Below are 14836 nucleotides of genomic sequence, written 5' to 3'. Positions count from 1 at the left end.
AAAGATTATTAGATTTTTTTCCTATAGAGTTGTTTGACCTCCTTATATATTCTGGTTATTAATCCCTTGTCAGATGGGCTGACCTTTTCTTACCACCTCACTGCTTCCACTCTCACCCCTGAACAATCTGATCTTTTGTAAATGTCAGGCTCCCTGATTCATGGAAAAAAGGCAATGCCCTTGCAGTGGTCTGTATGATCTGGCCCTTGGTTATTCTCTGACTTTATCCCTGACCAACTGACCATCTCTGACCCTCCTTCATTCCCTCCAGCCACACCAGCTTCCTGTCTCAAATGTTCCAGGCTCACACCTACCCCCAGGCCTCATCACTGGCTGTTTCCTCTGCCTAGAACGCATCTCCACCTGGCTAATTCACTGCCTTCTTCAAGACCTTGCTCAAATGTTCTCCTTTTTTTTTTTTTTGAGATGGAGTCTAGCTCTGTCACCCAGGATGGAGTGCAGTGGCGTGATCTCTGCTCACTGCAACGTCCACCTTCTGGGTTCCAGAGATGCTTGTGCCTCAGCTTCCCAAGTAGCTGGGATTACAGGCATGCGCCACCATGCCCAGCAATTTTTTTGGAATTTTTAGTAGAGATGGGGTTTCATGTTGGCCAGTCTGGTCTCGAACTCCTGACCTCAGGTGATCTGCCCGCCTCGGCCTCCCAAAGTGCTGGGATTACAGGCGTAAGCCTCCGTGCCCAGTCACTAATTTTCTTTTTTTGTGTATCTATTTATAGTAGAGAAGAAGTTTAAGTTTTGCCATGTTGGCCAGGCTTGTCTTGAACTCCTGGCCTCTAGTGATCTGACCACCTCAGCCTCCCAAGGTGCTGGGATTTAAAGCCATTACACCTGGCTTCAAATACCCTCTTCCTATTGAACCGACCTTGACCACCTTTTTTATTTTATTTTATTTTATTTTATTTTATTGAGACTGAGTCTCGCTCTGTCACTGAGGCTGGAGTGCAGTGGTGTGATCTTAGCTCACTGCAACCTCCACCTCCCAGGTTCAAGCAATTCTTGTGCCTCAGCCTCCTGCGTAACTGGGATCACAGGTGCCTGCCACCATGCCTGGCTAATTTTTGTATTTTTAGTAGAGACGGTGTTTTGCCATGCTGGCCAGGCTAGTTTCGAACTCCTGACCTCAAGTGATCCTCCCACCTCAGCCTCCCAAAGTGCTGGGATTACAGGTGTGAGCCACCATGCCTGGGCGACCACCCTATTTTAAATTGTACCTTCTCCACCATGACCTTCTTGATTCCTCTTTTCTTGTCTTACCCCTCTTGACCCAACTTCCCTACTAAATATAAGCATTTTTGTCTGTTTTGTCCTCTTCTTTATCCCAAATGCCTAGGATAGTGTTTGAAAAGAGGTGCTGAATATTTTTAAAATGAATTTAAAAATCAGAGGCTGGGCACGTCAGAGTGCTCTGTTAGCCAGGCTGGAGGCCAAGGCGGGCCGATCACCTGAGGTCAGGAGTTCGAGACCAACCTGGCCAACATGGTGAAACACCACCTCTACTAAAAATACAAAAATTAGCCGGCGTGGTGGTGGGCACCTGTAATCCCAGCTACTCGGGAGGCTGAGGCGGGAGAATCACTTGAACCCAGGAGGCAGAGGTTGCAGTGAGCTGAGATTGCACCATTGCACTCCAGCCCAGGTGACAAGAATGAAACTCCATCTCAGAAAAAACAAAACAAATCTCTCTGTCTCTCTCCACACACACACACTCTATTGGTTCTATTTCTCTAGAGAACACTGACTAATACACCTGGGCAAGTCCATCTCATCTCTGAGCCTCAGTTTCCTCATCTGTAGTATGGGAGGGAGATTAATTAGCCAGTTCATGAGGGGTTGCCCATCTCTATTATTCTCTCTTCTTTCAAAGACTCTATAGGTTACAACCAGAGGTTTAAGCAACTAGGCAAAGCAGAAAAGATTGCAAAACACTTTATTTCCATCACATATGTTCCAAGACTTGTGTTCAGTATCCAGGAATGTGTTAAATACTAACATAGTGTTTCATTTACATGTGAGTGAAACCTGGGTGAAGAGCCAGGGTTTCTCTCCCCAATCCCCCTTAGAATGCTTGTCCTGCAGTCAGAGTGCAAAACACCCTCTTGAAGCAGACACCATCACTGAACTCCCGCTGGGTCCTGGGCCCTGCTCTTCCTGCTGTTAGCCCAGGCCAAGGAGCAATGAGGGAACTGCTTAGGCGGGGTCTGAGGGTAATGGGGGCCTAGGGGCCACACAGGGGCGGGTGCTACCAGGAAAGGTATAGCCTCCCTGCTGTCAGGTGCAAGCCCATCACTGCTTGAAAATAACCTTGCACAGGGTCCTTCCTCATTCTTTCCTCTTGCTTTTTGTTTATGAGATGAATGGCTCTTCCACTGTGGTTTTAGGGGCAGTGGGGAGGCAGGGAGCTATTTGGGAACAGCCTGGAGAGCTGACCCTGCAGAATCTCCCAGAAGCCTTGGTGTGGCTATGAGTACCCAGGCTGTAGAAATCCCAGATGGGCCTGTGCCAGGCCTCTCCCCAACTCCAGCCTGTAGGTTCAGCTTCTTGGCACTGAAAACACTACTAGGGGAAGCAAGAGTCCGGGCTTCTACTTGGCCTCTACCCACCAGGGCTTGGACTCTGGACCTGCCCCAGCTTGGTCAGGATTTCTGGGACCGCAGGGCTCTGGCCCTGGAATCACGTAGGAGTGCAGAGAGCCCTTCTCTGATCCCAGCACACAAACCTTCTCACATCAGCCCTCAGTTTCCAGGATTTCAGCCCCTAGGATGCCTGGGCCAGGACAGGAGAAGGAGGAGCAGAGGGTGGTGTTTCCGGCTCCAAGAAAGGCTTCATGACCTTGGCCTTGTCACTTGGCTTCCCTGAGCCTCAGTTTCCTTGTCTGAAAAAGTGGAGTGATCATCTCGATTTCTCAGGTCAACTGTGGGGTTGAAATAAGATATTGGTGGTGACAGGGCCTGTCACAGTGGGAGGCATCAGTGGTGGCTTCCTTTTCCACTGTGAAATCCTGGGCCAGCTGGTCAGCCACGCAGGGCAGCACCCAGTAGCGAGGGAGGAGAGGCCCGTGTGCTAAGGTTGCTTCCTGAGCCCGAAGAAGGGGCCAACGCAGCTCCAGAGACCAGGTTAGAAGTGGACTTGAGAGAGGCGAGCAGAGGAAAGGCCAGGAGAGGGTGAGGGCTGGGATCCACACCCAGCCCTTGCCAAGCAGCCGCTGAGAGAGCAGGTTTGTGCTCCCTGCTCTGCAGACATGCAAGCCCCAGGTCAGAAGAAGGGTTGTTGGGAGAGGACTTCAGCTTCCCTCTGGTGGGATGCTCCAGCTCGAGGGGCTGTGGAGGGGCAGTTTGGGCTGTGAGGCTGGGCTGGAGGGCATTGAGCTTAGAGGAAGACCCCTGCAGGCTGGAACCAGTGTGTGAGGCAAACAGGAGAGGGCTGGGGGACAGTTGGACAGGAGGTTCAGCAACCACAGTGGGGCCAAGGGACAGTGAGGGCAGAGGGAACTGGAGGAGGCTGGGGGAATCATGAGGCTGTGGACCTGGAGAGAGCGGCTGAGCTGGGGAACAGGAGTCCGGGGTCTGGAACAGCTCCAGCTGCTCCTGGCAGCCATGTTGTCCCTGTGGGCCAGGGCCCAGGAGCCCCTCAGCCTGGTCCCAGCAGCCCGGGAGCCCTGGAGCTGAGCAGGAGGCACAGTCCATGGGGCACAGGCGCTCATGCACGTGCAGGGTCTGGCTCCACCACGCCAGCTCGGCCTGAAGGGCCTGGATCTCCTTCCTCAGGGCGAGGTTGTCTTTCTCCAGAGACTCGTGCTGCTGCAGAGAAGCAGATGGAAGGGGCGGGGAACCTCAGCCAGTGTCAGGAGCCCTGCATTAGCCTTGGCCCCTTCCAGGGTTCTCAACTTCAGGAGACAGATGCCACCACCATTGGAATAGCCAAGTGGGGTCTCTTGGCCACTCTCTGGTCAGCCCTTCATAACCACCTACCAAGTCTCCCCTGTCCCACCCCCTGAGGGGGCTCAGATCCACCTGCTTTCATCCCACCGCTAGTGCCCTAGAGCCAGTGCCATTTCTCACCTGGTATCTCCATGGGCCTCCAACCCATGTGCCCCCCAAACCACCTATTCCCTCGCCCACAGGAGCCATTCAGCAACCGTGTCATTAATTGCAGGTTAAAGCCCTTTAGAGGCACCCACCAAATTCCCTGTGGTAGAATTCCAGGCCTGTGTGGTGGCCGCAGCTCAGACCTCTGGTATTCTCTCTCCCGCCTTCTTTCTTTCTCCCCTCCCTTCCTGACCCTCACATGAACTCTGCTTCCTGGCCACATTTCCTGTTTCCTCTGCCTGGACACCCTTCCGCCGCCCTTCCCCGTGCAAATCCCAACAGGGCCTTCCCGTGGCAACTTTGATGTCATTCTGTCCTAGATTGCTTATTGCCAGTGCCAGATCTTTTGAGGGCCCAGAACTCGCCCCTACGAGCACTGTGGGAGGATTCAGGAGATTGTTTTACAGGTTGATAGCACGAGTGTGTTCGATTCTGCATCCCTGAATCAGCATTTATTAAGTTCTATTCTGCTGAATGCCGGTTCTGAGAACCCCTGAGACACAATCAATGTGCAGTTCTAAATAACCATTTATGATGACAATAGTGGTAAAAATGCAGAAAGAATTTTATGTCCACATCTCACACAGGGCTGAATACATTGAACAACTTCCTTCAGTCACCCCCCGTCCCCTTTTCTGGACACTTTGAAAGAAGAAGTTGCAAGGGTGTTTTGCATAAAAATGTGGTTTTGGCCCTGGACTCAAAGGTCTTTTTTTTTTTTTTTTGAGACAGAGTCTGGCTCTGTCGCCCAGGCTGGAGTGCAGTGGCTCGATCTCAGCTCACTGCAAGCTCCACCTCCCGGGTTCATGCCATTCTCCTGCCTCAGCCTCCTGAGTAGCCAGGATCACAGCCACCACGCCCGGCTAATTTTTTGTATTTTTAGGAGAGACGGGGTTTCACCATGTTAGCCAGGATGGTCTCGATCTCCTGACCTCATGATCCGCCCACCTCAGCCTCCCAAAGTGCTGGGATTACAGGCGTGAGCCACCGTGCCTGGCCCTGGACTCAAAGTTCTAACAGGCCTGAAAGCCACCGGCCCCATTCGCAGACTGGTTTCTGCAAGTTGAATGATGATTTTTTTTTTTTTTTTTTTTGATACAGAGTCTTGCTTTGTCGCCCAGGCTGGAGTGCAATGGCGCGATCTCAGCTCACTGCAACCTCCGCCTCCTGGGTTCAAATGATTCTCCTGCCTCAGCCTCCCGAGTAGCTGGGACTACAGGTGCGCACCACCATGCCCAGCTAATTTTTGTATTTTTAGTAGAGATGGGGTTTCACCATGTTGGTCAGGCTTGTCTCGAACTCCTGACCTCGTGACCACCAGCCTTGGCTTCCCAAAGTGCTGGGATTACAGGGGCGAGCCACCGCCCACAGCTGGAATTATGGACATTTCTAAAATGTATCATTAGGTCACCCTTCACCTAAATTCTCCAAAGACCTCCAGGAACTGAGTCACTCACTCATTCATTTATTCATTCATTTGCTACCTTCAGGAGGCTCAAGGAGTGACAATTTCAATTTCGTCCCTTTCCTCTTCCCTGTTTTAGTTTTCCTGACAGGATTTAACACCATCTGACATCCTGACCACTCGAGGGACTTTTTGTCTGTGGGTCTGGCTTCCCCAGGAGAATATAAGCCCTGTGGGGTGAGGCTAGGGTGGGCGTTTGTCTACTGTCTACAGCTCTATATCCAGTGCTTAGAACTGTGTCTGGCACACGGGAGACGCTCAATAGGCATTTCCAGAAGGAAGGAATAAACGAATGCATGGGTCTCCTAGGCACCATTCTGAGCACCAGTTCTCACTCTCACCTGGTCTACAGGTTGCTGCTCCCCACGCCTGTGCCAGCACTGTGTCATTTGTTCCCAATGTGTTTTCTGACCTTCATCCTCTGGGAAAACGCCCATTTGTTCTTAAGCTCAGGCTTCATCGCCTTTTTCTTTTTTGTTTTGGCCCTGGACTCAAAGTTCTTTTTTTTTTTTTGAGACGGAGTCTGGCTCTGTCGCCCAGGCTGGAGTGTAGTGGCTTGATCTCAGCTCACTGCAAGCTCCACCTCCCGGGTTCACGCCATTCTCCTGCCTCAGCCTCCTGAGTAGCCAGGATCACAGCCACCACGCCCGGCTAATTTTTTGTATTTTTAGGAGAGACGGGGGTTTCACCATGTTAGCCAGGATGGTCTTGATCTCCTGACCTCATGATCCGCCCGCAGAGTCTCTCTCTGTTGCCCAGGCTGAAGTGCAGTGGCATGACCTCAGCTCATTGCAACCTCTGCCTCCCAGGTTCAAGCAATTCTCCTGCCCCAGCTACTGAGATTGGCTAATTAGCTCCCAAGTCCCTGTAATCCCAGCTACTGGGACTGCCTAATTAGCTACGTGCTTGGCTAATTTTTGTATTTTAGTAGAGATGGGGTTTCACCATGTTGGCCAGGCTGGTCTCGAACTCCTGGCCTCAAGTAATCCACCCACCTCAGCCTCCCAAAGTGCTGGGATTACAGGCGTGAGCCACTGCGCCTTGCTCATCTCCTCTTTAGACCACTCAGTGCCACCACCTATGTGCTATGGACCCTATTGTGTTCCCTCCAAAAATTATATGTCGAAGCCATTATCCCCAATGTGATTACCTTTAGAGATAAGGTTCTTAGAAGGTAATTTAGATTAAGTGAGGTCCTAGGATAGAGGATAGGGTTCTAATCTGATAGGATTGGTGTCCTTATAAGAAGAGGAAGGGAGACCGGGAGCAGTGGCTGAAGCCTGTAATCCCAGCACAGCACTTTGGGAGGCCGAGGTAGGTGGATCAATTGAGTCCAGGAGTTCAAGACCAGCCTGGGTTACATGGAGAAACTCTGTCTCTACAAAAAATACAAAAATTAGCCAAGTGTGGTGGTGCATGCCTGTAGTCCCAGCCCCTCGGGAGACTGAGGTGAGGAGGATCGCTTAAGCCTGGGAAGCTGAGGTTGCAGTGAGCTAAGATCGTGGACTGCACTCTAACCTGGACAACAGAGCAAGACCCTCTAAAAAAAAAAAAAAAAAAAAAAAGAGGAAGGGGCCAGGCATGGTAGCTCGTGCCTGTAATCTCAGCACTTTGGGACATGGAGGTGGGAGGATTGCTTGAGCACAGGAGTTCAAGACTAGCCTGGGCAACATAGCAAGACCCCCATCTCTATTAAAAAATAAAGAATATGAAGACATAAAAAAGAAAGAATAAATAAATAATAAATGAATAAAAAATTAAAACAAAAAGGAGGGGGCCAGGTGCGGTGGTTCACACCTGTAATCCCAGCACTTTGGGAGGCTGAGGCAGGCAGATCACTTAAAGCCAGGAGTTTGAAACCAGCCTGGCCAACATGGTGAAACCCCACCTCTGCTGAAAAACAAAAATTAGCTGGGCGTAGTGGCGCATGCCTGTAATCCCACCTACTCAGGAAGCTGAGGCCGGAGAATCACTTGAACCCAGGAGGCAGAGGTTGTAGTGAGCCAAGTGGCGCCACTGCACTCCAGTCTGGGCAACAGAGTGAGACTCTGTCTCAAAAGCAACAACAACAACAAAAACCCCAAAAAGGAGAGGAAGGGAAAGAGATCACTCTGTCCTCTCATGTGCACTGGGAGGCCATAAGCACACAGTGAGAAGGCAGCCACTTACAAGTCAGGAAGAGCACCCTCACCCGGAACCGAATTGGCCGGCGCCTTGATCTTGGACTTCCCAGCCTCCAGAACTGTGAGAAATAAACGTCTGTTGTTTAAGCCACCATCTATGGTATTTTCAGATGAGCATGAAGCTCAGTAAAGGAAGCAACTTGAAACTGGGACTGGAAACCCCGCCCATTTTAACCCTGAACCACAGTTCTCACAGTATGGTCTTGGCCACCTCCTGAACTCTGACCCCTGAGTGGTTAATCACAGATTACCATGCAGGTCCTTGGGCCCCACCTGGCCTCATGAGGTGGGAGCTGGCAGAGGAAGAATAATCCACTTTTTTTTTTTCTTCTGCAGACAGGGTCTCAATCTGTTGCCCAGGTTGGATGCAGTGGTGCAATCATGGCTCACTGCAGCCTTGAACTTCTGGGCTCAAGCGATCCTCCTGTCTCAGTTTCCTGAGTAGCTGGGACTACAGGTGTGCACCACCATGCCCAGCTAACTATTTTTTAATTTTTGTAGAGACAGAGTCTCGCTATATTGCCCAGACTGGTCTTGAACTCCTGGGCTCAAACAATCCTCCAGCCTCAGCCTCCCAAAGTGCTAGGATTACAGGCGTGAGCCACTGTGACCAGCCTAGAATCTGCATTTTAACCAGTGTCTCAGCTGGCCATTGTGTTGGGGTCTCCCTGTTTGCCTGCACTTCCTGTCTTCCTTGCCTGAGACTGCAGACACCTTAGGACAAGGCTGGGCTGAGGATAACCCTTTGTGTCCCTGGATCCTGGTGTGTACCTGGTACACGGTTTGTACTCAACACCCAGAACTTTCCAAATCTCAGCCACAGGACCCTTTCCTCATCCCAAACCCAGGTGACCTAGAGAAACACAGGAGTTTGGGGAAAGTCTGCTCACAGGTGGGGTGGAGAAGGGGTGACCGGGCCGGTAAGTGGAGTCAGAGACAAGGAAAAGGGTTGTCCGCACCTGGTGCAGGGCGTCTGCCTTGTCTGTGTGCTTCTGCCGGCTTCGCTGGGTGGCTGCCCGGTTCTTCTGCTTCTTCAGCTGCCTTTGCTGCTCCTCGGGGTCCTGAGGGGCACGAGGCAGAGGACTCAGGGGGCGCGGTCAGGCCTTGTGCCCTCCATCCTGGCCTGCCATTTGTAAAGCCAAGTCTTTCCCCTTGAGTCAAGTTCCCAAGGGTCTTTGTTCTCCCAGAAGCTCCCTTGGCACCCCTAGAGCAGGCACTGCACACCGTGTTGGAATGCCAGCCTCACTCCGTGTCCTGCTCATAGCTCACGTGGAGGGTGGGAGGGCAAACAGGGAAGATGGGAAGCCTGAGATTCAAATTCAGACAGAGCTGACTTCAAACACCACATTCTTTTTTCTGTTTTTTTTAAGACAGAGTCTCGCTCTATTGCCCAGGCTGGAGTAGTACAGCGGCACAATCTTGGCTCACTGCAACCTCTGACTCCCGGGTTCAAGCAATTCTCCTGCCTTAGCCTCCCAAGCAGTTGGGACTACAGGCGCCTGCCACCATGCCTGGCTAATTTTTGTATTTTTAGTAGAGATGGGGTTTCATCATGTTGGCCAGGCTGGTCTCAAACTGATCTCGAGCTCCTGACCTCAGGTGATTCACCAGCCTTGGCCTCCCAAAATGCTGGGATTACAGGTGTGAGCCACCGTGCCCAGCCAAGCCCCACATTCTTGAACCCAATTGCCCCATCCCTGCAATGGAAGCACTACAGCAGAGGGGTAAAGCCCATGCGGCAGGCAGCCCAGAGCTGGCGTGGCATAAAGCTCAGCTTCCATTCTTCTCACTGCCATGATTTCCACACCAAGGTGTGAACTTCCCTGTGAGCTCCATGAGGGCAGATGTTCCCTGTGCCCAGCTCAGCTCAAGCCCAAAGCAGATATTCACTTACTCAACAAACATGTATAAGCTCCTACTATGTTCCAGGCAATAAGCTAGGGGGACACAATAGCAAACAGAATACACACAAATGCCTGTCCTCAAATTGCTCACATCGCAGTGGGGTGGTAGCGAAGGATGAATGAATGAAGGGTTTACTCTGGTGGAAGAGTGGACTCAAAGGTTGACAGTTGTGACCACCTTGTACCCTGGGGTGAATGAAACTTAGATAAAATATTTTACCCAAATGTCCAGAGCTCTGCAAAGTCAGAGCAAGAGGGACTGTTGGAGAGCTCACAGCCCAGCCCTCTCCCCCAAGTCTCTCTGGGGCATGTTGTTTGAGGGTAAGGACCTCAGGCAAGGCCCTGGCCACCCTGGCCACAAATTCTGAATGCTCCTAGGCTCCTGCCACAGCTCCACCCTGGCCATATGCTCCCTGGGGCCATGTCCACGCCAGGCTCACTGTAACACTGGGGCACCAAGAGACTAAAGGCTGAGACAGGACCCATGGAGAGTGAATGGGGCTCCTGTGAGATGGGCAGAGCCTCCAAGGGAAACCATGGCCCAGGGAATATTTTTATTTTATTTTATTTTATTTTATTTCAGAGACAGAGTCTCTCTCTGTCACCCAGGCTGGAGTGCAGTGGCATGATCTCGGCTCACTGCAACCTCCACCTCCCAGGTTCAAGCAATTCTCCTGCCTCAGCCTCCTGAGTAGCTGGGATTACAGGCATGCACCACCACGCCCAGCTAATTTTTGTACTTTTAGTAGAGACGGGGTTTCACCATGTTGGCCAGGATGGTCTCAATCTCCTGAACTCAGGTGATCTGTCCGCCTCAGCCTCCCAAAGTGCTGGGATTACAGGTGTGAGCCACCGAGCCTGGCCTATTTTATTTTATTGAGACAGAGTCTCTCTCTGTCGCCCATGCTGGAGTGCAGTGGCACAATCTCAGCTCACTGCAACCTCCATCTCCCGCGTTCAAGCAGTTCTCCTGCCTCAGCCTCTCGAGTAGCTGAGACTACACACGTGCCCTGCCAAACCCGGCTAATTTTTGTATTTTCAGTAGAGACGGGGTTTTGCCGTGTTGCCCAGGCTGATCTTGAACTCCTGGCCTCATGTTATCTGTCTGCCTCGGCCTCCCAAGGGGCTGGGATTACAGGCGTGAGCCACCACGGCCAGCCGGCCTGGGTTATATGGAGAAGGAAGGAAAGGCTGCTGTGAGGGTAGTGAGGGGGGACCAGGTACGTTAGGGGAGAGCAAGTACACAGAGGTCAAGTTCTAAACCGAAGGCTGGACCTGCAATGTGAGAGCTGGAAACAACTCATTCCAATCCCGACTTCAGGGGAGGAAAGTGAGGCCCAGAGAGGGGCATGCAGAGCCGTCTGTCACACTGCTAAGAGTATGGAGCTGGGACTAGGAGCTCCTGACTGCAGCCCTCACTGCCTGGGCACTGAGAACCCTTGGGATGCTCCCCTTCTCACCCCCGATCCCCAATCCCCTGTACTCACTGTCCCGGTCAGCAGCCCATTGCCCCTGCAGAGGTGCATGGCTTAGGCAGGGAAGCAGAGTCGTCCCTCAGCAGCTGTGACTTCTCAGTGCCCTCTGGAGGCCTAAGGAACTGGTGGCTCTTTAAATCCCCAGTGGCCACTCCGCCCCCAGAGGGCCAAGTTTCAGTTTCTCCTAAAGCCACCAGTTGCTCAGAATCCCTGGCTCAGGCTTGTTCACGTGGCTAGAATTTCCTAACATGAACTGGTCTTCCGGTTGGGCCCCTTCTCTGGAAAGAGGATGGTGGAGGGTGGAGAGGAGGGAAGACCAAAGGCCAGGTGTGAGGAGGGTGTTCCGGGGGAGGGAGGGCAGGCAGCCAGGGACTGAGATGAGAGGAGAAGCCAGTGGGGACTGAGGCTCATGTGGGGTAGAGAGCCCTTGAGCTCTGGAATTGGGGGAACTGGATCACAGCCCACATTGGAGCTGTCCAGCTTTCAGAAAGTGACTCTCCTTCTCTGAGCCCTAGTTTTCTCATCCGTAAGGGCTGCAGGATGGTACAACTACCCACTCCCAGGCTCATTACAGGAACTAAGCCAGATAATACAACCACCCCCAAACCTTCTGAGACCACTATGGAAGCATGTCTGCAAAAATAAGCAATGGCCGTTGGATAGAACAGATGGATACGTTACTGTTTTCGTACAACAGACTGCGTAGCAGTGGAAAGATTGATGTCCAGTGGTTAGGAGCCCAACTTCCAAGCTACGTGACTTGGGTTCGTAATTTCATCTGTGTTTCTGTTTCCAAATCTGTAAAGTGGGGATAAAAACAATTTTGTTACGCCAGATGCAGTGGTTCATGCCTGTAATCCAAGTACTCTGGGAGGCCAAGGCAGGAGGATCACTTGAGCTCAGGAGTTTGAGACCAGCCTGGACAACATGGCAAGACCTTATCTCTACTAAAACAACAACAAAAAAAATTAGCTGGGCATGGTGGCACACACCTGTATTCCCAGTTACTCACGAGGCTGAGATGGGAGATCACTTGAGCCCAGGAGTTCAAGGCTGCAGTGAGTTATAATCTTGCCATTGCACTCCAGCCTGGGCAATACAAGACCTTGTTTCAAAAAATTAATTAATTAAAAATTAAAAAATAAAGACCTAGCAAACCCTGAAGCCCCAGGCATATCTGCATGGTTGCTGTATCTCTAAGAGGGACCACACTTGGATGGGGCATCTGTTTGGGGGCCAGAGAGGCCAGTAATTCCTGTCCAAGAACAGCATGCATGCAGTCTGTAGAGTCCTATGGTCTGGTGACTAGAGCGTCTTGGGGTTGTACCTGAGACCTGAGGGTTCATGGCTGATGATGTGGGGTCACAAGAATGGCAAATACAGGTATGATCTTCTGATAGGTGATGGTGGCTGGAAAGTTTTTTTTTTTTTTTTTTTTTTTTATTATTGTACTTTAAGTTGTAGGGTACATGTGCATAACGTGCAGGTTTGTTACATATGTATACTTGTGCCATGTTGGTGTGCTGCACCCATCAACTCATCATTTACATCAGGTATAACTCCCAATGCAATCCCTCCCTGGAATGTTGTTTTAAAGAGTCATGGACACCTCTGAGCTTAGTAAAAAAGAGTACTGCAGTTGATTAGCAATGTCTGCCACACCATGATCGATTAGTGATGTCTGTCATGGGCAGCAATGTGGAGAGTGCAGTCCCCTGCTATCCTTAGAACCAGGCATAAAGCAAGTCTGGGTTTCAGAGTCAAAAGACCTGACTCTCAGTCCTGGCACTCCACTCACCCAGTTTATCACCTGGAGCCTCAGTGTCTTCAAATATATGCTGGCAATTACAAAGAAATGATACCTATTTGACAGTTGTTTTGAAGATGGGAAAGAATGAAATGAGAAGAAAGCTCTTGGGATATTGTAAAGTACTATGCGGCAAGGAATCCCCCTCCTGAGATTTGTGGTGTCATATTCTGGATTCTAAGATTATTAATGCAGGCTCCTAATTTAAAATGCCTGGGTGGGTGGGATTGGGCATAACAGCTGGGCCTTGCCCTCCTAGTTTCTGAGGGGCCTGGGGGCAGAGGCTGAAGTGGGATGCCCCACGCAGTGAGGCCATCCCTGTTTCTCTGAATTATTGTTTCCCAGAAACCAGGAAGGCTGGGGCATCTTGCCTGAGGCAGGCACCTGAAGGGCTCATTAAGCCAGCCTATGAGCTCCCCTGGGAGGATCTGCAGGTGCCTTATGCATGATGTGACTAAGAAGAAACACCCGCACGTGTGTGTGTGTGTGTGTGTGTAGGGGCTAGTGTCCCCACTCCAGATCCCAGCCCCCACCCCAGACCCCCAATCTTTCTTCTCCAGATCTCAGCTTCTGACAGAGGTGAGACAGCAGGTGTAGCTCTTCCCACAACACCACAGCCCTGGGAGAAGACCAAAGAAGGCAGCATTTATGGCTTCCTAAGGAGGCAGCTGGGAGAGGGAGTGGCAGGGAGGGAGGGAAGGAGGGGGAGTGGGTAATGTTTAACTAGGAATGGCTGTGGGAGACTTCTCCCAGGCTGGTGGGACCATCCAATCTGACCTTGCCTTAGACGGTGTCTCAGTCAGCTCAGGCTGCTATAATGCAATACCAGAAACTGGGTGGCTTAATGACACTTTTATTTCTCGCAGTTCTGAGGGCTGAGAAATCCAAGAGCAAGGTACTGGTAGGTTTAGCTCCTGGCAAGGCCTCTTCCTGGCTGGAAGATGGTGGCACTCCTACCGTGTTCTCAGATAGTCTCTCTGCCTTCTTATAAAGACACTCACCCCATGGTAGGGTCCTACCCTCACGACCTTATCTCAGCCAATTACCTCCTGAAGGCCCCACCTCCAAATACCATCTTACCAAGGGTTGGCACTTCAGTGTGTGAGTTTGCAGGGGACACAAACTTTCAGTCCATAAAAAGAGGGTGAGGAAACTAATGCCCAGAGGGGCAAGGTCACCCCACAGGAGGGGCAGGGCTGCAGGGAGAACACAACCTCTCTCTTCCAGGCCTCAGTCCTGCTCCACACCCTGCTTGGAAAGGCCTAGTCCATTAGTCCAGAGCCAGCAGCCCCAGTGGGTGGAGGGTTGGAGGCCTCCCAAATACCACACCTACCAATGAGCTCCTGCATGGCAGGACTGGTTCTTTGAAGGGTTCTCAGTGCTTCAAACACTGCCTTCACATAATAGACGCTCAGTTAATGAATTAATGAGTTAAAGTCCAGCAGGCAGCTTGCCACCCAGGAACCCCAAAACTTTTCTGAGGAAAGAAACTTTTCGCTCATTCCCACAGGACCTGCTCTGGGTTCCTAGTGGGCTCTCCTCAACCAACTTCATCATTTTACTAGTGAAGAAACTGAGGTAGAGGGAAGAGAAAGTCACACTACTGTTTTGGGAGAAGCCAGGATGCATTGAAGCCCTGTGCCCCCACTTTTTTTTTTTTGAAACAGAGTCCCACTCTGTCACCCAGGCTAGAGTGCAGTGGTGCAATCTTGGCCACTGTGTCCAGCCCCTACCCTGTCCCCATTCTTTCCCACACTTCCTGGGGTTAGACAGACGCTCAGATCTCCAGCTGCTGAAGATGACGGCCCTTCAGTCTAGGTCCTTCCACCATGTGCATCCCTCATATTAGGGATTAGGTCATATTAGGCATGGCCTCCTCAGAGCACCTCCAGAAAG

The 14836-nt window shown here is 51.4% G+C and overlaps 4 protein-coding genes across 15 annotated transcripts in view; 3 read left to right on the top strand and 1 right to left on the bottom strand.

Moving 5' to 3' along the window:
- Window positions 1-14836, top strand: part of VPS51 (VPS51 subunit of GARP complex) — a 148382-nt gene that overhangs the window by 10710 nt on the left and 122836 nt on the right. The window lies entirely within an intron of this gene.
- The window catches only part of ARL2 (ADP ribosylation factor like GTPase 2), a 218820-nt gene that overhangs the window by 177193 nt on the left and 26791 nt on the right, over window positions 1-14836 (top strand). The window lies entirely within an intron of this gene.
- The window catches only part of LOC126935630 (reactive oxygen species modulator 1), a 94028-nt gene that overhangs the window by 67083 nt on the left and 12109 nt on the right, over window positions 1-14836 (top strand). The gene's annotated exons all lie outside the window — the stretch shown is intronic.
- The window catches only part of BATF2 (basic leucine zipper ATF-like transcription factor 2), a 32591-nt gene continuing 19686 nt past the window's right edge, over window positions 1932-14836 (bottom strand). Inside the window, exons 2-5 of one of the 3 annotated variants that reach the window (XR_007719262.1) lie at window positions 11826-11931; window positions 8714-8815; window positions 7741-7813; window positions 3728-3818 (exon numbers count right to left, since the gene is read on the bottom strand). Coding sequence is in view for 2 of the 3 variants with exons in the window: in XM_050757268.1 (XP_050613225.1) it covers window positions 3033-3818; window positions 8714-8815; window positions 11146-11184 (927 nt within the window). In the remaining variant the exon portion in view is untranslated. Of the gene's footprint in view, window positions 3819-4079; window positions 4240-7740; window positions 7814-8713; window positions 8816-11145; window positions 11778-11825; window positions 11932-14836 lie in introns of those variants that run through there. The other 2 variants (XM_050757268.1, XM_050757269.1) reach the window with 2 other exon arrangements.

Source organism: Macaca thibetana, chromosome 14, assembly GCF_024542745.1.
Source record: "Macaca thibetana thibetana isolate TM-01 chromosome 14, ASM2454274v1, whole genome shotgun sequence".
NCBI lineage: Eukaryota > Metazoa > Chordata > Mammalia > Primates > Cercopithecidae > Macaca > Macaca thibetana.
The sequence above is the reverse complement of the archived record's forward strand: the minus strand, read 5'-3'. Positions and strand labels throughout refer to the sequence as shown.